Below are 21,732 nucleotides of genomic sequence, written 5' to 3'. Positions count from 1 at the left end.
TCAACAGGACTGTCACTAACAGCAGAAGGTGCAGCAATGTCAGTTTTAATTAAAACCTTTTGTTTTACCTACTGCACAGAACAGCTGCAATATAAACTGAGAAGCAAAGGCACCACAACATGTGCAAGTTCAGGTTTTGTTGAACATAAATAGGAGACATTACTAATGTGAACCTCACACAAAGGTGGTTCGTCCCATAAATTCTAGAAAATGTTGATCGCTTCTCCCCGAAATGTTCTGCACAAACTTTTGCTGATTTTCAAGGAATGTCAGCTAGAAAACTTTGCAGGGTAGTTTTATTCCTTAAAAAGTAAAAGGCAACCAACTATTTTAAGCTTAGATATATGCATGAGTGGCTTAGGAATCCCAGGTAGATACCATTAAATAAGTAGCCCACAGAATGTGCTGGATCTAATTCAGTAACAATTATAAATTTAAGCTTGCTCTCCAAGCTTTCTGAATAAAACAATACTTTTTATAGGGTGGGTAGTAGCTGTTTACTGTTACTAACCACAAACTTAGACTTGGAAGATGGTTAAGATGAAGGGCCTTTAGGTAACAAATAGTTGTAGGTATCAAGTTCTTTTTGAATTTTGGTGTGACTGAAGGATTGGCAACAGAAAATCTTAAACCTCCATAAACAGTAAGTCTTCCTCTGTCCCTAAGCCTCAGGACTGCCCCATGTGCTGCTGCTCATCCCTGCCTGACAATGACACCTGCTGCTCTGACTCAGCTGCTGCCACTCTTTGAGGATGCTCAACCTACGATCTTGAAGTGGTCAGTGCAGTTCTCCAACTCTCTTAGCAGTAGAGTCAAAAGATTAACTTGGGGTAAAAGTCAATCCTGGGTAGAAAGGCTGACACAAGTGTGTACGCTTTATGCTGACCCATCGCACAGGATAAATCTTGCCTGGAATTGAATGCCCATTTGAGAATGTAGAGAATGAGCTGGGTGAGCAGGTGTGATCCTGAAGGAGGCAAATTATCACCTTCCCCAGCAATTAAAAAGGGGCTGGAAGTGTGTATCACCAACCTAGGGTGGGCCCTCATCTTCCTCAGGCCCCATTTAAGTAATTACTACAGGACATCCTAAGCTGGTGTGTCTGATAGTCCTCATCTTAGAAATGGGAGCTGTGGCCATGAGGGTGCAAGTACAAATTCACTTTGGAAGCAGCTACGTGAGCCACCAGGGGTGGTGACAAGGACCTGAAAATGACAGCATCTTCCCTGGGCAGCTGGGCCTGAAGGAGGGCGTTTGCCTGCAGCCTGGCTACAGCTGCCAAGTCCCCTCTGCCTCAGTTTCCCCTGACATGCAAAATGCAGGTAAACATATTCACCTCCCAGAAGGGGGTGATTGTTAATTAGATAATGATAGTGAAGTTATTTTAAACTGAAAAATCGCTAAGTTGGGTGTGCAATGTGTTTTTATTTCTTTCTTTGGTTTTCAGAGATATTTTTTTTTCCCTTTGTGAGCATTTGTGAGCATTCAAAGAAATATCCTTGCAAGACGTGCATCTCATTTTCACGAGAATTTTATGAAAACCCCAGGGAACGGCAACTATATTACCCGAAGTTACCTTTATGTCGTAAGATACAGGTAACAACTAGTCAAGGGACACAAAGGACCTTTGGAATTTAAACTTGTTAGGTGTTCTGCTTAATATAGCTGAGGAAGAATTTATGCTGGTATTGAAGTTTTCAGAGCTAGGCTATGCTATTTAAAATGGAATTTCACACTAATGAGCCTAAAATAAGATAATGTGTGGAAGGAGATTTGAAAGTATACTGAATTCTATCAGTCGTTCCGTATAAACAGAGAAAAAAAAATTACAACTACAACCTAACAGCACCCTCTCCCGGACACTAACACCCATGCAAAACGCTTTTCCAAAAATAGAGATTTTTCAGCAAATCCTAAGAGCTGTGCTGGTCCTAAAGGAGAAAGGGAGAGAAGGCAGGATGCTGTAGATGATGTTTCTCATTGCATTTTCCAAGAAAAACACAGAAAATATGACTCTGGTTTTATTTTTCTGTATGTTTTGTATTAAATCATGAAAAAATAACAGAAACAGAGAGCCAGTTTGCTTCAAAAGTAGATCCTAGTTATGAAAGGTTCATTTTCATCACAGTTTTATCATTACTGGAAGACCTTTCAGGTGTGTCACTCAACAGATCTGAGTTAATAATTTTTTTTTATCAGATACTTCATTTTTGTCTATTTCTGAGCTTATCGTCAAAAGGCTCCGCCGCTCCCCACCCACCCCCACCCCCCCCGGGGCCCTGTTCAGAAAATAGCTTGTGGAGATACATTTCATACTATAGTTCTTTATGAGCAAATATATTTTAAGAATATTATATTCTGCCTTCTTCACGAAGATCTTATGTTTCTGATTCTTGACTGAATAAATTTAATTCTTAAGTTCAAGTTTCCAATGTAAACATAAAATTTGCTTCTAATGAATATGCTGCCATAGGCTCTGAAACTCAGGAAGCCTGACAATAGATCAATGGATTTGTTACAGGATTCCCAGAAAGCAAACCCGTATGGCCATGGGGAATATTATCATGATAAAAGATTTAATTGTAAAATTAAGATAAGTAGCAGTTGAAATCCAGATAGTATTTCCCTAGTTGTGATTTCTGCATGCGGATGTTACTTTAAAGGAATTTAAGATGGTGCCCCCTCATGTTTGTTACCCTTTTCATGATCTTTTCAGTGCCTGAAAAAATGAAGTAGCAACATCTTGTCACATGAAGACAAAGCTAATGACATCTTTCAGAAGGATTAAATTTTTTAAATTATTTTCTTGTGCAGTGGATGGTACAGAGCTCAAGAATAGTTGTGGTGAAAAAACAGTATTTTTTTTTAATTATCATCACCATTATCATTTTGCATCAGGACTGACCAAGCTAAATAATTTGATAACTCAAGATAAGTAGATAGAATTTTCTAGCCGGAATATCCTCTGATGCTTTGTAAAATAGCGGTATGTTTTTACAGTTCAGTTGCAGAGTTCTCTGCACGCTATTTCTGACAAAGAAGATCGGGAGTCATATGTCTTCTCTGTGTCAGGGCCGAGTTAATTAAAATTTGCATACAAACAAAGTGTCTCTCATACTTTGGTTATCATTCTAACAATATCAAATGTAATCTACAATAGCATAAAAAGAAACTCTGCTCTTGCTCACTTGAATAATCCCAGTAAACTCAGCATAGGACTTCCCTCGTAAGAAAAACCTGCAGCTGTCAGGAGCTGTAGCTCCCATGCCCAGGACGTGGTATTTAGTAACCGATGTATAATTAGGGATTTTCTTTTTACCTATCATCAACTAATCTAGCTGAAGAAATCTTGTGATTTAAAAGTTGGAGAGGTTTGTTCTCTAACAACCAAGATACAAGCAGAAGTCCTTCTTACTGTCAGTAAAACATTCCACTTTTATGAACCTTTGCAGAAACCACAGCTGTGTGAAGAGGCAACCCAATAAAGGTGGTTTTGTGGCAAACTGACAGGCATTGCTTGTACTGAAACCCTGCAGTCTTTTCTATATGCACAGACTTTGTGAAAGATGGTAAGATTTATAGCGAAAAACTGAAGGAAAAAGATTATTTTTGGTAAGCTTTGGAGTGTATGAATTAATAAATTCTAGTTGTCCTGGCTCTTAGGAATTCCATTCTGTCTAAATTTCAGTTTTGTTTTCTACTTTCCCTCCCCAGTAGAGTTGAACCTGGGAATAGCATCACTCAGTGGCTCGTTAGGTTGATAAAGTGGCGTAAGTGACTATAGCTACAATGGGTACTTCTAGCTCAGAAGCATTTATAGGTCTCAAGGGAATTCTGAAAAACACCAGAAAGTCTTTACGTACTGAATCACAGGCAAGTATTTTGAATCTTTAATTTTTTACATATTTTCTTTTCTATGAGAATGTCAGAACTAAAATATGGAATATGCTTTTCCCACTTGGTTTCTATTACTTGTAAAGCATTCTAAAGCTTCTAGAATAAAATTACCTCTATGCCCTGCTAGGGAGCAGGCAAAACTCCACTGAGTATCAAGGGAGTCCCTCTGCTGGTGTTGCTTTCCATTTTTAACCCAAATATAATAATAAAAATGACTAAATATTAGACTGGAGCTACACAATCTTAGATCCAGCATTTATTTGTTATCATGTTTGTCCCAGTGGGGTTTTACTGTACTCCTATATTTATAAAAATGTGCTGAAATATATTGCATAAATTAACTAGTTTATTTTCAGGTGTGACATTCATCATCATAATAACGTAAGTTTGTTTTAGAAGTTTGTTCAGATTATGATAAAAGCCAATTTGCATTTAGAAAAAAAGTAGAATTGAAACAGAAATGCAAAGATACAAGAGGTGCAGGAAGGAAGGAAAGGTATGGCAGAGAAATGGTTTGCAAAGAAAGAAGTGAATTGCAGATAACAGATTAACGGGGGAAAAAAGATTACCAGCCTTCAAAAAATCCAACAATTTTACAATAGTTTAGGGATATTCCAATTCCACAAAAATCTGAAGCCCACACAACTCTCAGGGGAAAAAAGGGGCATAGAACATCTTCTTAAGGATAACCAGAGCCTGCTATCAGAACAGCACTTTCATGCACAAAGCCCCAAGCCACTGCAGCCTGCCTGTGCCCCAGCTACGGCAGTGACAAAACCAGGAGAGCTCAGGTCCACGTCCACTGATGCAGCTGGTCACTTGCTCCCACTGGTCACTTGCTCCCACGTACTGGTCCTGCCGCACCTCCATCTGCATGAAGGGTAACGGAGCGAGGAGACTGCACCAGCCAGGGCTGCCAGGCAGCCGGTAAGGGACAGTTCATGCTGAGAAGCAACTGCACATCATCAGAAACTCCCTAAGAATCTGAATTCAATCCTGAAACAGTATAGGTACCTTTTCTAATCATAACTGTATTTTCCATACATGAAAGACAGTGTGAAAGACAGTGTATCATAGTAGCGCAGTTAACCCCATAAAACCCTGAAAATTTCCCCAGTGTGGATTTAGGTCTGCTTTCTGACAGTAAATAATTAAGACATCTCAACACAAAAATACATTTCTATTTTGTTACAGTACTCATTTGAGGCTTAACCACACATGTCAATGTGCTTTTTCAGTGAATAATATTTTTATATTGAATTATTTTACAGTTCATACAGCAGTAAGAAATATCTTAAGGTACTAACTGATTATTTAGACTTTATTTATTGTAGAGGAAAGCAATGCCACTGAAAATATTGTATAAATAGCAAATACATTAAATAGCAAAATACCCACCTTGCATTATGAACTGAAATGGCATTATTTTGAAACATTTGAAAACATCATCATAATTATGTTATCAACACAGAGACAGATTAGCTATTATTTTAACATAATTAATTTGAGCTCAGTGGATTTATGTTGCTGTGTATGTCATTATCCATCAATATAATTATGAAATGCTAAAAATTGGGTTTGAATCTTTAAGTTCTTTTAATTGCCTGGGTTTTTTCTCTAAACCCACCGTTCATTTGTCTCTATCTTTAATGTCTGAAAATTTTAATTACAATTTACATTTCCTTTTTTGTCTGTCCCCTAGGCCACATTCCGATGTCACTTGTGATGTTTTCGCGCCAGGGCCTTCAAGAGAGATAAGCTTCCCCTCTTCAGTGACCACTTTTCTTTTCTTGCAATACGGTTGGGGTTTTTTTCACATCTTATTGGTACGTCTGTTCATTTATACCTCTGGTTTCCATCAATTTTTTTCTCTTTTAAACCCATCTTCCTCCATCTACTGTGAATGGACCAATAAATCACGTAATATTTTAAAGGGCTTTCTCTGTGTCAGGGTTTGTTCTCCTGTCTAGCTCAACTGATAACTCTCTTCCCAGTACTTCAATGGGTTCGGGTTTGTGGGGGTTTTTTCCTCCGAGCTTGCAAGGTAGGATACATTGCCCCTGTGTGATCTCAGATGACAGGAGGGTGGATGGAAGCTCTGTATGAAGGTAAAAGTCTACACATTTCTTGTCGTACATAAATGTCTGTCTCCAGGAAAGCACTGAGGCCACGGCTGTCCAACACAGTGCCCAGGAACGCCTGTCTCCAAGGCTCTGATGAGGCCTGACTTTTTTTATGCCTCTGTCTGATTTTTTTTCTTTCTCTCTCGTGATTGACATTTGTCTTTTCTGGGCCTTGTTTGCTTGCACTGCACTTGTAGGGAGCCTGAAGCACTGCAGTATTTTCATTTCAGTCAGGTTAAGGGTGATGAAGATTACACATGCATACTGATTTATGCCTTAAAGGCTGGAAATAGTGTCAAGTGTGATCTCAGCAGAGCTCTGCTCGATGACTCAAGTGCTCAGTACGGTGTTATACTCTCAGACATCAATCCTCATGCAGGAAAATGAAAACTCTCTGTCCAGAACATCGTTCAATAAAGTCCTGATCTGTAAGTGTTATTAGTTATTAATAAGATAATAATGGTATTTTCAATGTTCATGCCAAAGCAAGAATTGAGTCTTTATCAGGCTAAGTTCCATTGAAACACAAGCAGTGAGTAGTGCCAGCTTCAAAGAGCTCTCACTGTAAATGTGCACCAATAACCGGTATCTCTGCAAGCTATGTTATGCACATACTGGTGTGCTTCTGAGAACATTTCACTACGCAGGTCTTATGCAAAGAGGCGACATAACTGTAAGTCCAAAGTTTTTAAAGACAGGTCCTTACATGATTATATTTGGAAGTGCCGTATGGCAGGAGTTCTTGTAAATAGCAATGGATCTGACAGTGGCTGTTATCCCAAAGAAACGAAGCATTTTTAGAAGTATTTCAAGCTCTGCATTACACTGAAGTCAGTGCCTGTTGACTGGGGTTTTCTCTTCTTCTTCTTCTAATCATGCATGTAAAACAAAACCCAGAGAGAGCTATTTGACAGTTAACAGTCCCTTAAGATATAAAAGGCCAAAGACTTGAACAACAGGCGCCTGCATTGCAAGCTACTGGTTCTTCTTGTACAGCTGTCTTTCTTCCTCTGGTTTTAACCACGTGTAGCTGCCTGGACCTCAAAAATCTTTCCCAGCACAGTCATTATCAAAATTCATATGTCCCTAAGACAAGTATTAATTTGGCCCCATCTCCTCTTCCCCTATGAAAAAAGGCCTGAAAATTCCCAGCCAAGCTGTATCTGCAGCATGCTGGGAAATACCAGAAATGGGAAGAACAACGCAAGAGCAGTCCAAGACTGAGCACTTTCCTTCCAATTGCTTTCAGACCTTGCCAGCACAGGGAACTAAGCAGTTTGCTACTGACCAAGCGCTTTTTGCAAGACAGCTGGAAGGAATGATGGAAGGGGTGGAGGGAATTCCTCTTTCAGATGCCAGTTGCAGCAGTACAGTTAGCTCTGAATCTTTTCCTGCAAGTTAATTTAACACCTCCCGTTAATAGTGTCCAATTGAATAATGTAGCAAATGTTTCTAAAAGCGCTGGTAACACACCAGACATGAAACCATTCATATCTGACTCAGTAGTGCAACCTCAGACTATCCCTGTATCAATTAAATATTGTTACCCTGACACCCAGGCTGAAGGAGCAAGCACATCAGTGAGTACAGCTGCAATGCTCTTTCCCTGCTGTATTTGTTCTGGCAGTCAAAAGGGGGCACACAGCCTGCCTGTCATTACTGGTCTTTGGTAAGTGAAAATTCACTTTTAACAAACCGCAATGCTTATTCTTTCCTAATCAAGTCAAGCAGGCTTGTATCCTAATGAAAAGGCATTAAAACGAGGGAGAAAGAGATAAAAATAAGTTATGATGTACTCCAAAGTACACCTGTGACTGCAACTATAATTGGTGGAATAGAGAGACAGGCAGACGCTCTGTCAGCTTTGGAAATGGGTCATAGTGTTCTGGAAAAAACAGCAAAATGAGTTAAAAGTCAGCTTACAGTTCTACAGCTCAATCTATACTGCAGAAAAATAGATCTGGGTTGATTACTCTTACTCTAAGGTTTAATTTCTTTTGGATATATTCCCAAAACAGTCTCATCAGCACTAACTGTACTCTTATTTCTGTGCTATGCTTTATAGGTGCTGGCTGTGTAGCCATGCTAACATAAAACCATCTGTATTTCCAGAGTCAATATAAATTCCTTAATTTTTATTATTTTGGAGGAGAAGGGGGGCTGGGAGGGGTGGTCCTGAATAAATTTTGAAACTCCTAGTAATGTTCCACATTTTATATGCATTGTGTGGAGTTTATTTGGTTTCCTTTGTTAGTATTTTAATGCGTTAATAAAAATTTTAATCTAAAATTGCATTAAAATATACCTGAGGTCTTTAAGTGAGATAAATTTGATCCTTGCAACCAGCACTACGATGTGCTACCAACACATTTAGCATGTTTCAAAGGCCGGAACTAGGATTATCACCTTTTGTGTCTTATCTTGGCCCCCTAACAATCCCATGTCTGTGCTATATTGTTTTGGCAAAATGGGTCAACGGAAATGTCAAGCGGACACCACTTTCCCAGGAAAATAAAACTTCAAGTGTAATATGAACTGGCATCTGAAATTCTGGGTATGTTTAGTGCATACAGCAACTATATTCTGCATTTATTAATGAATACACAGTTACATCTACACTGCTATAAAACCATTCAGCAACAAAATCAAATTTGCAAGCAGAAAGCAGAATTAATAGTCTGTTTTCCCATTCACATTCATTCAGATTACACAGTCTCCAGTTTCCCACATTAGTCCACCTTCCTCCCTCTGCTGCCACTTTACCCTTGTAACGCCAGGTAAGTGTTTTCCTCCCCACTACTGCGCACTCCCCAGAGCAGAGAAGAAATATCGGTGCCTAACACAAGTCTGGAGGCAGCAGGAGCCTGAACTGGATGCAAAGTGCACATAGATGGAATGTGTCTGTGAGACACTTCAGCTGCCAAACTAAGTCTTTACTGATAGCATGCAAATAGAGCTTTTTGTGTCTTACAGCTTGGTGAAATTCAAGTACCAAAAGGCATTGACCCAAAATAAAGGCTATCTGACTTCCAAATTTTCATTTTCTACTCAGCATACACATAATGCCGTGGGTCTTTCCTGAATAGCTGCATATTTAATATAGAGCAAAGCAACGTAACTTTTCGTGAGCTGGCACTCCAAAATGGCTGACTCAGTCAGCTGCTGCAAAGCACTAAATGAACTTGGTGCAAAATACATCAATTCCCCATAAAAATGGCTGTCATCTTACAGGGGAGAGTTCCCTCCAAACCTCAGCCTGAGGAACACTCTGCCTGTAATGCACAGCAAGGTCTGCACCCAGAAACCCACCCAAACAATGGAGAGGCTTTCTAGTAACTTCAGTGGGTGTCAGCTTCTTATCTGGCACTACTAACAAAACTATCTGTGAGATTTGGGTGCGCACGACTGAAGAAAAACTTGAGGGCTCGTGCAAGGCAAACGGCCTGTAAAACCAGAGGTCCTGAGAGGGCCGGCTGATGAAAGAACGGGAATATCAGAGTGGTTTACTGGCAATTATGCCCGTGCAATCCCTTTAGCTCTCTGCATAGTTATTAGTGTTGTGGTAGCAAAAAAAATGAAGACCAGCAATATGACCCAAAAAGTCAAAACACAAGGCAGTTTTCACTGCTTCTACCACCCCAAGATGTAAAACCCAGTGTCGGCGCAAACTCGTTGCCAAATCACACAAGCACTGCGAGGCAAACTAAAGCCCCAATTTTCAGACGAAGGCCTCGGCGGGAGGCTGGGCCGCCTCAGCGCCGGGCCGGGGCGGGCTGCCCCCCCCTCAGCCGGGGCGCTTCGCCCCTCACGGACCGCGCAGGCCCCGCGTTGGCGGCCACAGGGCCTAATATCGGCATTTGGCTTGTGAGGGCCCGCCGGGGGCTGCCCGTCAGGCCGGCAGAAAGGAGAGCAGCTGGGGGGTGGGGAAGCGGCGGGAGCCCTCAGCCCGGCGGTCGGTGAGGACAGCCGCAGCCCCGCCGCTGCCACTGAGCATGCTCGGCTCCTCCACATCCGCCCCTGCTCGGCGGCCGAGAGGTGCGGGGGGAGAGGTTCCCCGTCGGTAATAAGCCCCTTGCCGGTGGTAGAGGCGGCGTGCGGGGCTGGCTGCCGCCATGAACCCCGGCGGCGGCGGGGGGGCGGCGCCGGCCTTCCCCGGCCCTGTGCAGTGTAAGTGCCGCTGCGCGCCAGCGGGGTATGCGCGCTCCGGGGCCCGCGCGGCGGAAGCCGAGTTGAGCCGGGACCTGCCCAGGCCCCGAAACCTGAGTAGCGCATGAAACGGGCGGGAGCGGAGCCCGGGAACCTGACTGGGGGGGGAACCCGGGAATCTGGGTGAGCGCCGCGGCCGCCCCGGCGGTGAGGGGCTGCGGGCCGCCGGGAGCACCGGCCCGGGCGGCGGGGCCCGGGCGAGCCCCGCGGGGCGCGGCCGCTGGGCGAGTGCTCTCCCCGCGGCGCGGCGGCGGGGACCCCCGCGGGACCCCGAGGCCTTCGGGGAGGCGGGCATGGGCGGCCCCGCCGTGCCCTGAGTGTCCCCCCCAGCTCTGGGCTGGGCCGGGCAGCCCGGGCCCGCGGGGAGGAGGGGGGCTCTGGGCCTGGCCGGGCAGCCCCGGGCCCGCAGGGTCAGCAGGGTGGCCATGTGTCGGCTGGGGCGGCCTCAGCCGTCCCGGTTTCCTCAGGACGAGCTTTTGACCGTGCTCCTGTTCCCCCAGTTCCCGGCAGCACCACCGTGCTGGTGGAGCTCACCCCCGACATCCACATCTGTGGCATCTGCAAGCAGCAGTTCAATAACCTCGACGCATTCGTTGGGCACAAGCAAAGTGGCTGCCAGCTCACTAGTGCGACAGCTGGGGCCGCCAGTACGGTCCAGTTTGTGTCGGAAGAAACAGTGCCGTCCACACAGGCACAAACCACAACCAGGACCATCGCTTCGGAGACCCAGACCATCACAGGTATTGCGGTGTTGCATACCAGGAGCTCGAAGCACCCAGCTTGTGCAAAGCAGCAATGTTTCGTAGCCCTCTGCTCATTTGTCCCCACCACACTAAGCTAAAATAAGTTTTAGTCATCACGTACCTGCATGCAAAGGAAGGAAAACAAGTGGCATGCTGCACTGCCTTGGTGGGTTTGGTATGACAATAGGTACTTCATTTGCTAATTGAGATACACGAGTTCATTTAGAAGATTCCGTAAGTCTGATTGTTGTATAACCAGCGTGAACAAACTAATTAAAATTGTCAATACTTATGAAAAATAATCAAATTACTATACATTTTATTTTTCTAAGAGTGCTCTTGATGAAAAACAGACACAGAATTGCTGTCGGGCACCAATCCAGGCCTTTTTATGTGAGAACACTGCATTCCCTAACGTTGCTCCCCCAACTAATTGGCGGGGAAAATATTACTCAAAATTTCTACTTATGTGAAGGCTCAAGTGAGGTCCTGATCCTTGAGACATTTTAATAAAACTAGAATTTTGTTCCACGTGTGAAGGTTTGCCCTTCTATATGTGGTTATATTCTGTTTTATTTTGGTCTGAGACCTTACTAAAATCCAAATTATTTTATTTTAATTAGATAGATTAGGGCAGAGAATGTGGAAGAGCAGTGAAACACACTGAATTTAGGGCTCGCTTCCAGGAATTTTTGTATTATAATTCCTCAACTCAGTGTGGGTTTTGGATGAGTCATTTTTCTGCTTCATATTTACTCATCTTTAAAATGAAGGCAGTTATATCCCTCTGCACTTTTGGGGTATAGTGTTGTTTAATTGATTTAAAAGCTGCTACTTTGGCTGAGGGAGTCTCACCTGGTATTCTTGTAACAGCTAAAAAGAGTATAGTTGAAAGAGGCCGAACTTCGTTAACAATTTAAAAAAAAAATATGTGATGCCTTTTGACATTTGCTATATAAATAAGTTCAGGTTTTTTCTTCTTCGGACTGTAGCACAGCCAGTGTTGGAAAAACAAACATACCTTTATTAATGCAAATCCAGGACTGCCATCAGAAAAAAATGAACTTCGGAAGAAACTGAATGGTGCAGTCAGATATGATTCAGAGAGAGACAAGTGTGCCTGCATAGGGTTGTACTGATAGCAGGATAGCAAGGGAGGGAAAAGCCTTTTTCCTTTCCCCCTCTGCCAGGTGAATAGGAACCCAGGAACAGGAATGTTGCTGGAAAAAACAGAGAAGTAATTAATGAACCTAGAAACTTATTAGATTTTTCTGATTGGGGAAGTTAATGTTCTCAAATAAAGGTCTTTTATGTGTTTAGTTTCTGCACCAGAGTTTGTTTTTGAGCATGGCTATCAAACATACCTGCCCAGTGAGAGCAGTGAGCCTCCAACTGCTGCTATCGTCTCTGCACCACCAAAAGTACGTTCAAGAAAATCCACTTCCTCAGTTACACAGAAGAAGCTAAACTGCTGCTATCCAGGTAAGTTGTGGACTCTTACCTTCTTCCTTTTCATTTTAAGATCAGTAGGTTTCATGTAATGATAGGCACAGTAGCTCTGGCTGTCTTAAGCAGTTAAGATGTGCAGAACCTGGAATGCAACCCTCCTTACTAAGGGTGTGATGTATTGATACCAGTAGTAGTTTTGCTGTTGATTTCACATGTCCTTGGACTTTGGTCCTGTACTGTGGTATACTCTGGTGATGCTGCAGTGGGTTTGTGTATAGACTTTGGCCCACGTCTACACCTACAGCAATGTAAGATCAGAGTCTTGTTACCTTTTTGCTAACTGTGTTGTTGTATGTGAGAAACGTACAGCATTTTGAGTTAAATGTTTTGTGTTTGGTCAGTGTTTTTATAAGGATGGATTGAGCCAAAGTGTTTGGAGACCTTAAAGAGTAAAAACCATGCAAGATTCAGAAGACGTGTGCAGAGACAGTCGTGTAGATGAGTAGTCAAGTTAATGGTAGCAGAAGTTGTGTTCTCTTTTCATAAGCTTGCCTTCATTTGAAAGGCACGTTTCAAATGCTTAGCATTCATTTCTGTGCTCTCAAACTGCAGCACTTCCTACTGGGACAGAATTCCTGAACGGTGAGCTGTTACCCACGTTCCCAATTGAAGTTATACATGGAATGAATTAGCCCCCCCAGCATCCCCTGTGTACTGTAAAGAGCATCTCAAATATAGGCAGAGATTCCAGGGAATTTGTTTCAAAGCTTACGGAAAATGGTAATGTAGGGAGTGAATTGCCTCCTAGGGGAAACGTTAGAAAACTAAAGTTCATAGGTAAGCCAGTCACTATTTGAAGTAGATGTGAGTAAACAAGATGATAAAATTGTTTTCTGTTAATACTGAACTTTGCAGAAAATGTTCTTGAAAATAAATGTAATGCCCAGAATATTGTGGGAATATGGTAGTAATATATTTTGTTAGATTTTCCATTAATTTAATGATCTTAATCTTACCATTTTCAGGTTGCCAGTTCAAGACTTCCTATGGCATGAAGGATATGGAACGTCATCTACGAACGCACACAGGTTTCTATAGTTGCTATATTTTATTTTTGGTTGGTTTCCTCCTTTTTGTTTTTTGCCAAAAGCTATTTTCCTGCAAAATAATGTGTCTATTGTTAGAAGGTACATGTATGTCTGTACATTCTAGTGTTGTAGTTCTCTGTGCCTGGAGGATTGCCCCTTTTTGGGTATGGCATGCTCAACTGTGAGCAGTACCACTTTGCAGCTATAAGACATGAACACTGTGCATTAATTTAAGGCACAGGTAAATTTCTGGGGGTGCAGACCATGTGTTTATCAGGCTGCAGTGTGGTGGTAGTGCATAAACCTAGTTTGTTCTTCATATAGAACAATGATTCCAGCATTTCACCTCCCTTTCCCCTAAACAACAATTTCAGAGTTATACAGGGAGAAAGTTCCAAAGGGCCTCTAAATTTGTTGCAATGTGCATGCAGCCTTCTGGGGCATAGAAGAGTTCTTAGCTGATAGGATGGCTGCCAAAATCCAGGGTCAGTTTTTTGAAAACTAGTCCCATTTCTCTTAAGTGTTCAGGTTTTTAGGTTTTGGGTTCTGTTATTGCAACAACATCCTTATAGTACAAAAAATCTTGATTTGTTGATGCTTTTCTGTTTGTTTCAGGAGACAAGCCCCATAAATGTGAAGTTTGTAACAAATGTTTTAGTCGTAAAGATAAGCTGAAGATGCATATGCGTTCTCACACTGGGGTGAAGCCTTACAAATGTAAACACTGTGACTATGCAGCTGCTGACAGCAGCAGCCTCAACAAGCACCAGCGCATTCACTCCAATGAGCGTCCTTTTAAATGCCAGATCTGTCCTTATGCAAGCCGCAACTCTAGCCAGCTAACTGTACATCTCAGATCCCACACAGGTACGTTTATACTAAAATTGAGATCTGTAAAAGTTTGAAGGTCATAGGGAAGACTTCAAAAGGCACAGAGGTATCAAGAGATGCTAGAAAGGGCCTATTTGAGTTCTCAAAAGCACCTAGGCATCTAGCTTCTGTGAATTTCATGGGTACAGAATCTAGTAGAGCGATACAGCTCTACTATTAAGTACCTGGAAATAATCAGAAGACAGATATGACTCTTGGTAGATTTTCTTTTAAAATTATTTTGAAACAGCATATTAGATGTTCTCAAACCAGTAGAACTGAAGGATCTGATTGATTAAGAGCATCTAGGTTCCTATCTTGTGTCTCTCAAATCTGGTCTGCTATATTAGAAACACTGAAATTACTTTAAAATTGAACTAGTTATATCAGCGCAAACCTCTACTGCGTAATTTTTTTTTCTTGGATTAGTAAGTTATCAAGTAATCAGCAATTGAAGTTACATCTTTTGTAGACCTTTCTTTGTGGTACCTTCCATGTGCAGACTGATGGACGTTAACAGTGTAGTATGAGCAGCTGGAACTGTATTCTGCCCATGTCATTTTTGCTGTATGGATAGAAAGCTTTAGCCTCCAGGCTTAGAAACATTGTATCATTTTATATTTGCATTATTTGCCAAAGTTTCATTTCAATCAGATTTCTCTTCTATACATTGTTCCTAGAATACATTTGCTGCAGAGACACTGCTGTACAGTTGTCTTTATACAGTTGTCTTTGTATGTTGTTTTTTACCTAATCCAGGGTACTGCATTACTTTCTGTGTTGTGTTTTATACATTTGATTAGTTCTGTGAATTTTAGCTGCAAGGTGGTTATGGTTCAGTGATTACTAGATTAGCTTTGAACCTATCCTACATCTGATTCTGAATTAGAGTACTGAACAACATTAGTTCAGATGTGTGCAAGATGGGGATTTATTTCTTTTATCTACTCAAAATAAATCCTTGTGCATTGTGAAGGAGGGGAGCATTAAACCAATCTGTCTCTGGCAGAAAAGAATCTTTTATACTTCACAAATCTCCTGTGATGGAATAGGCAGGACTGCCAGGCAGTTGTTTTACAAATTTCCCTCTTTGTATTGCTGGAGAAGATGATGTGATGGTCAGTCAAAATAGTATGGGTTGTTATGAGGAGTTATCTGTTAGTAAACACAGTCATCAGAGAATACAGTATTGCATTTTTCGCGTGTCATACAAGAGCGTGCATACTTGTGCATTTATGGACATGGACAGGTATGCTCTGAATTTGGCTGTGGGAGAAGATATGGATGATCATGGTTCTCTTGTATTTCCAGCAGACAGATTTTTGTGAGTTTAAATATTGCAGTAGTTGGGAAAGGGGGTTTAGGCTACCTTCTTTCTTTTCGGCAGGTCAGTCTGTTGTATTTTTAGCAACTGAATTATGCTAAAATTCAAGTCTTCAGTTTTGTTGTCTCATCCATTTCCTCAAAACAATCCTCTTTTGTAAAGAAATATTTTCTTGATTTGCTGAAAGGAGGCACAAGAATGTTGAAAGTAATTGTTTCATTCTTGTTGGGTTACTAAGCTGTTATGCACACAGCCAGTTTTAGGAGAAAAGTAAGACTGGTATGTAGAATATATTGCTTACTGGAATTAGTCATTCTCTAGAAGGTGAGTCTAATCTACATTGCTCAGAGTGAGATCATCTACATAGCATTACTTGTTGAACTAGTCATCTGAAGATCAGTTTCCTGTTAATTTGAGTAAAACTACTCTTACAATTAATTCCAGGATCACACACTCTTTTTGTTGAGCTATATTCTGTCAGTGTCAATTATGTATGAACAGAAATATGAAGAAAAGTAATAGATCGCTCTTTACATGAACTGAACCAACATACTTTGCTATATTCTGTAAAATTATTAATTCTTTTTCATACATTTTGCCATCCTGTATGTGAAAATTAAGTCATTGAAATACATACTGTGCCTTCATGAGCAAAGCAGATAAAAATTCAGTAGCTGAGCGTGCAGCTGAGACTAAAATAAACTAGATGAACAAACAGTGCATCTTCATTAATAAAAATCTGTTTAATATAGATAATACACCATGTATCTCAATTATTAAACAGATACATGGATTAGCACAGTAGGCCACAACTTGATTTGAAAAATATGCAGCTAAACCTATGACATACGTAGCTGGATAAGTAAATTATGCAAAATTATACAGCTATCACAAACTCTATAAAATATTAACTTATAAAATAAATCCATTTGCAGTTTGATTATTAAAGAAGAGAAATGCTTGCTGAACTAAGTACAGTCTCTTTTTCCTTCTCCCACCAAGGGTGTCTTAGAACCTAAAAACCAAGTCTTCTACTTTTTCAAAATAAAATACCTGAGCATGAAGTCTTTAGGTAGATTTTAGAGAACTATATATTTAGATTTAAAAAGAAAAAGTGAACAGTTATTTAGTTGGGTTGGTAGGTTTGTTTTGGATGTTTTTTTAAATTATTTCAGAACAGAGTCACTGGTCTTTACCCTGAATTGATTATGGACTAAACAGAGCTACAGCTTAATTTGCTTATGCATGTTGTGACACAAGCCTGCAAATAAAGAAAATGCAAAATAGCGGTTTAGATCCCGGCAGTTCAAATGGTTATTCTTGTAGGTAGTCTGACATAAATAGGCTTATAGAGATCTTGCAGATGACTCTGGTTCATTTTCCATTTTTTATCAGTTAAGAATTTGACAGGCTTTCAACTGTTGTTGTTAGGTTTCTGGATCAGCATTGCTCTCAAAAAAAAAAAAAGCACTTATGAATATTTTCTATACCGTTTGCATGAATACAAACTGATACTAAATTTTCTTGAAGTGGTTACGTATGAAACACGGTGCAAATATCTCTTCCCTGGTTGCTGAAATGCCAGGAAAACAAAAGCTTAATGTTACTTCTCTGTGTAAGCACATTGCCCTAGAGTCACATACTTGCAGGCATGTTTCATTGGTCTCACATTTGTCTTTTCCAGTTGCGTTTCTGTAGCTGTGATCCCTTTTGGTTTTTTTCCTCTTCTCTAACTGTAGTAATGCTATATTTGTACAGTTACCTGACACTGACCTAGGTATGGACTTTTGGCCCTGCATCTCCCTATGTTCTCAACAAGAGTTTCCACTGCCTTCCTGTGCCAGCAGTAATATTGTGCCATACCACATGAACCAGGCCAAAAAAAGTAATCAGTTTTTCTTATCAGCTGATCTAACTCACCATGTGAACAAATGTACAAGAAAGGCAGTAAGGAATGTGTTGAGGCAGTAAGGAAAGGTTGAGCAGTAACAGTGCACATTGAGTATCTGTTTCTGCAGTAGCCTACCATTTACCTATGCTTAAAGTTAACCTGCAAGCCTCCCTGTACATCTTGTAGTGTAAACTTGAGAAGTAGATGTGTTTGTTGTTTTCTTAAGGTTCAAAAATATAGCAGCTGTTAAAATTACTGTGTTTATTTTTATTAAACACTAGTTGAGATCCACTGTTGCTAAAGAGGGACAAGTTACAAGCTTCAGTCCCTTCTCTGAAGCACACTGAACAGTTTTACACACAAAATGAACCAAAACCAGAGAGTATCTTACAGATGCAGACATGAAAAAGCAACAGGTGTGGGCAAGCATGCTTGTGGAGAGTTTGCACACAAATATGTCAGACCAGATGATAAATACTGTGCCATTAAAGTTCTCTACATCTTGAAAATATGTTGGGAGTTTACAGGTATTTAGAACAAATCAGCTGTACATAATTCATCATAGTATTGGTCTCTCCAGTGAATCTTGGTGTCTCATCTTAATTTTAACTCTTGGTTTTGTTGACAGGAGATGCTCCTTTCCAATGTCAGATGTGTCCTGCTAAATTTAAAATCAACTCAGACTTGAAAAGGCACATGCGTGTGCATTCTGGTGAGAAACCTTACAAATGTGAGTTCTGTGAGGTCCGGTGTGCCATGAAAGGAAACTTGAAATCACACATCCGTATCAAGCACAGCATGGAAAATACTCTCAAGTGTCCAGAGTGTGAATTTCAGTGTGGAAACAAAACAAGCCTTCGGCACCACATAAGAACTCATCAGCCAGAACAACCAGTGAAGTGTTCCGAGTGCAACTACTCTTGCTCCAACAAGGCAGCTCTGAAAGTGCATGAGCGAATTCACTGCAAAGATCGTCCTTTCAAATGTGAATTCTGCAGCTTTGATACCAAGCAGCGGAGCAATCTGACAACTCATGTGAGGAAGGCTCATGGCGACAAAGTCAAGACCAAGAAGCAAACTGTGGAGAAGAAGGAAGGAGATAGGCCAAAGCAAGGTGGCTCCAGGCAAGTTGCCAAATTGGATGCCAAGAGAGCATTTAAGTGTGACCTGTGTGATGCTTCCTTTGTCCGAGAAGATTCTCTTAGGAGTCATAAGAAGCAGCACAGTATGTATAATGGATCTAAAAATAATGAACTGGCTGTTCTGCAGCTCCAGATGGATCCCAGTCGGCACACCAGTGCCCCAATTACTGTCAGTCACCTCCAGGTCCCACTTCAGGCTGCTCAGGTTTCTCCATACAATGAGGGAAGGGTCAAGATCATTGTGGGTCATCAGGTCCCTCAGACTAACAGTATTGTTCAGGCTGCATCAGTGAATGTTATGCCTCCTACATTAGTTAGCCAGAATCAGGAAGACCTCTCAGCCAACAGCCGCTTGCAGCTTCTGGGCCAAGTCAGTTTGCTGGCACCACCTCCGCCTCCCATAGCTCAAAGTGAAGCAGGGCCTGTGGCACAACCAGCAGTTCTTCTCACAACCCATGACCAAAGCGATGGAAGTGCTTTACATCAGACTCTGATTCCTGCTGCTCCCGTCAGCAGTCACGAGGCCTCAGCAAACCAAGCTTTCATCACCAGCTCTGGAATCAGCTGCTCTGACTTAGAAGGCCTTAATGCTTTGATTCAAGAAGGAGCAACAGAAGTGACTGTGGTTAGTGATGGAGGTCAGAGTATAACAGTGTCCACTTCAGCTCCCCCTCCTCCTATCTTTTCTTCATCCTCTCACACAGACACCCCAAAGCAGACCTATTCTATCATTCAAAGTGGAGCCCATACAGCTTTGCTGTGTCCAGCAGACTCCATACCGGATTAGTCACAAAGTACTGTTACTAAACAAATTTCAATCTCAGAGGCAGTGCTGAGATCAGCAGAAATGCATAGGACGTAAGGGAATGCAGGATTTGTCCTACAAAGGCAAATACCTTGCAGTTACACATTTTGCTTGTCTGTATGTGGAAACATACATCTTATATGTGAAAGAGAGGATGTGTATGTTTATGTGCCTCTATTGAAATTGGAGGCTGTGTTCTTTGTAAAATCTAAGCATCAAAGCAGCTGTTGACAATTTCACCAAGCCCTAAGCTTCCCAGAATATGATTCTTGTATTGTGCTGACTAAAATTGAGAAAGCCTCATCTTACGATGAGCTACCTTCACAGCAGACTTGTTCTTTCATGCACACATGAAAAAGTAACAGTCCAAGCCACTCTGCAGTTTATTTTTAAGTGAAGTCCGTTTCAGTTACATGCTATGTATACATTAACTGCACCTGGCTGATTGTTGTTCTGTAAGAAATGTCTACTGCTGGGTCTGATGCAGCCCTGGTAAAATTTAAGGGGGCTGCTCCTTAATATCTGTACAAGTTGCTAGCACCTGGTACTTAATCTGGAAATACTTAATGCGGAAGACCAGGTGATTGTTTGTGGCAAACAAAAGAATTTTGTCCATCCATCAGTAATAACTAACTTTGTTAGCAGGAACACTCTTGCAAATTATGTATATGGCACAGTGATCTCTGTCAGAGGCACCTGTGTTTTAAAGAGCAAAACAACTGCAAATATATTTTTTACAAACACTCTTAAATTTTGTTTTTATTTTGATGCTGCTTGTTTTTTGTGGCATGGGTGATAAAAGTGCATTACGCTTTGGCTCTGTTCCTTTCAAGTTAAAGGGGAAAAAGAAAAACATTTAATTCCATTTGAAATATAAAATGAATAGATTCTAATCTATGGTCTGAAACTCTGGCATAAATTCAGATTGGATCACAATGAGATAGTAATTTACCATTATATGATGGATGTTTCTATAATGAATGAATTCTAGGCTGTATTTTGAACTATGCAATTATAGTCCTATCTGGTGAGCATTCTTGTAGTGCTAGCTAATATTATCTTCACTACCAAGCTCTCTATTTAAAGAACAGACTCTCAACTTGAGAAAATAGATGGCTCTGTAGGTGCCTGGATCTACAAAAATTGGAGATCATTTCACAGCCAGACAGCATCCCAAGGACAGTTGTTAACATACATGAAGACTGAAAAGAGACCGTTATCAAAACCAGCTCTGAGATTCCCTCTTGGGGAATCAAAGTCAAGTTAAATTTCACAGTATTTGCAAGTGGGAGACATTGAAGGATTGCTTTATCTGCTAGAAACATGCTTGGAAAACTTATACATAGGGCTGCTTTCTGAACAGGCCTCGTGTTTGAAATTTTTAGCTTCTACAACCTTTATTGGGGGGTGGGGGGGATGCTCCCCACTCCTTCCCTGTGTGGTATTACTCTATCTACAGTGTAAGGCTTCCTGCTTTAGAATGACGAGTAGGAAAATGCAATCATAACTCACAAGTACAGTCGTACAGGTTGTTTTTGAAAATGTGACCTTTGGATTTTGTTGAAATAAGGGTTGTTCAGACTTTAATGCTCCAATATCACTGTCTTCATTACTTATAGGAAATAGTATATTTGAAGATCCGTATCTCTTTTTGCCTTCCTAATCCTTGATTCTAAATTTATATCCTTTAAAAACAAAAAAACCTTCCAAATAACCTTGGTTTAAAAATCTGGCTTTTGATCTGAACTGTCTGACAGTGCCTGAAGCTTGTGGATATCAGAAAAGACCACACCCCAGTTAGAGGGACAGAGTTCATCAGTGCTTAATTAAAGTCATTATTAAAGGCTTGTTTCCTAGCCCTTTGCCCTACAAAGCAAAATTTCTAAGCTGACAGTTGTATTTCAGGGTTTATTATTTCCTATGCTGCTTTTCCAACTTTTCTGGTGATACAGGTTTGTCACCTGTTAATTACCTCTTCCCTACAGACAGGTGTTTTAAGCACTTGACAAGACCCAGTTCCAAGTCATGGAGTACACCTGTGGGGTTTTTTTTACATAAATTAGAAGTAGGTGGGAGGCTTTTACTACATGAGATCACTGCAGAACATTCATTGAGAACAATAAATTGAAAGCCTAGATACTTTAAATTTTAACGCTGGCATTGCTGGTTTGTGGCTCCCCAGTCATTGTTTCGT

General features: G+C 41.1%; 1 protein-coding gene across 1 annotated transcript; it reads left to right on the top strand.

Annotated features, from left to right (window-relative positions):
- Positions 1–9,938: 9,938 nt before the first annotated feature.
- ZFP64 (ZFP64 zinc finger protein) lies at positions 9,939–21,394 on the top strand. The gene is made up of 6 exons (XM_056354809.1): positions 9,939–10,187; positions 10,727–10,966; positions 12,290–12,451; positions 13,444–13,506; positions 14,122–14,373; positions 18,220–21,394. Exons 1-6 carry the CDS (start codon positions 10,133–10,135, stop codon positions 19,518–19,520), a joined length of 2,073 nt encoding a protein of 690 aa, XP_056210784.1. The 5' UTR covers positions 9,939–10,132; the 3' UTR covers positions 19,521–21,394.
- The last annotated feature ends 338 nt before the right edge of the window (positions 21,395–21,732 follow it).

Source organism: Falco biarmicus, chromosome 10 (genome assembly GCF_023638135.1).
Source record: "Falco biarmicus isolate bFalBia1 chromosome 10, bFalBia1.pri, whole genome shotgun sequence".
Lineage (NCBI taxonomy): Eukaryota > Metazoa > Chordata > Aves > Falconiformes > Falconidae > Falco > Falco biarmicus.
This window is presented reverse-complemented; position numbering and strand designations above follow the sequence as displayed.

Bases quoted from the DNA above. Each gene is read 5' to 3' on its own strand.
- ZFP64 (XM_056354809.1), top strand. From the start codon at position 10,133: ATGAACCCCGGCGGCGGCGGGGGGGCGGCGCCGGCCTTCCCCGGCCCT. The intron at 10,188-10,726 runs GTAAGTGCCGCT...CTGTTCCCCCAG, and splicing joins CTTCCCCGGCCCTGTGCAGT to TTCCCGGCAGCACCACCGTG. The intron at 10,967-12,289 runs GTATTGCGGTGT...TTATGTGTTTAG, and splicing joins GGAGACCCAGACCATCACAG to TTTCTGCACCAGAGTTTGTT.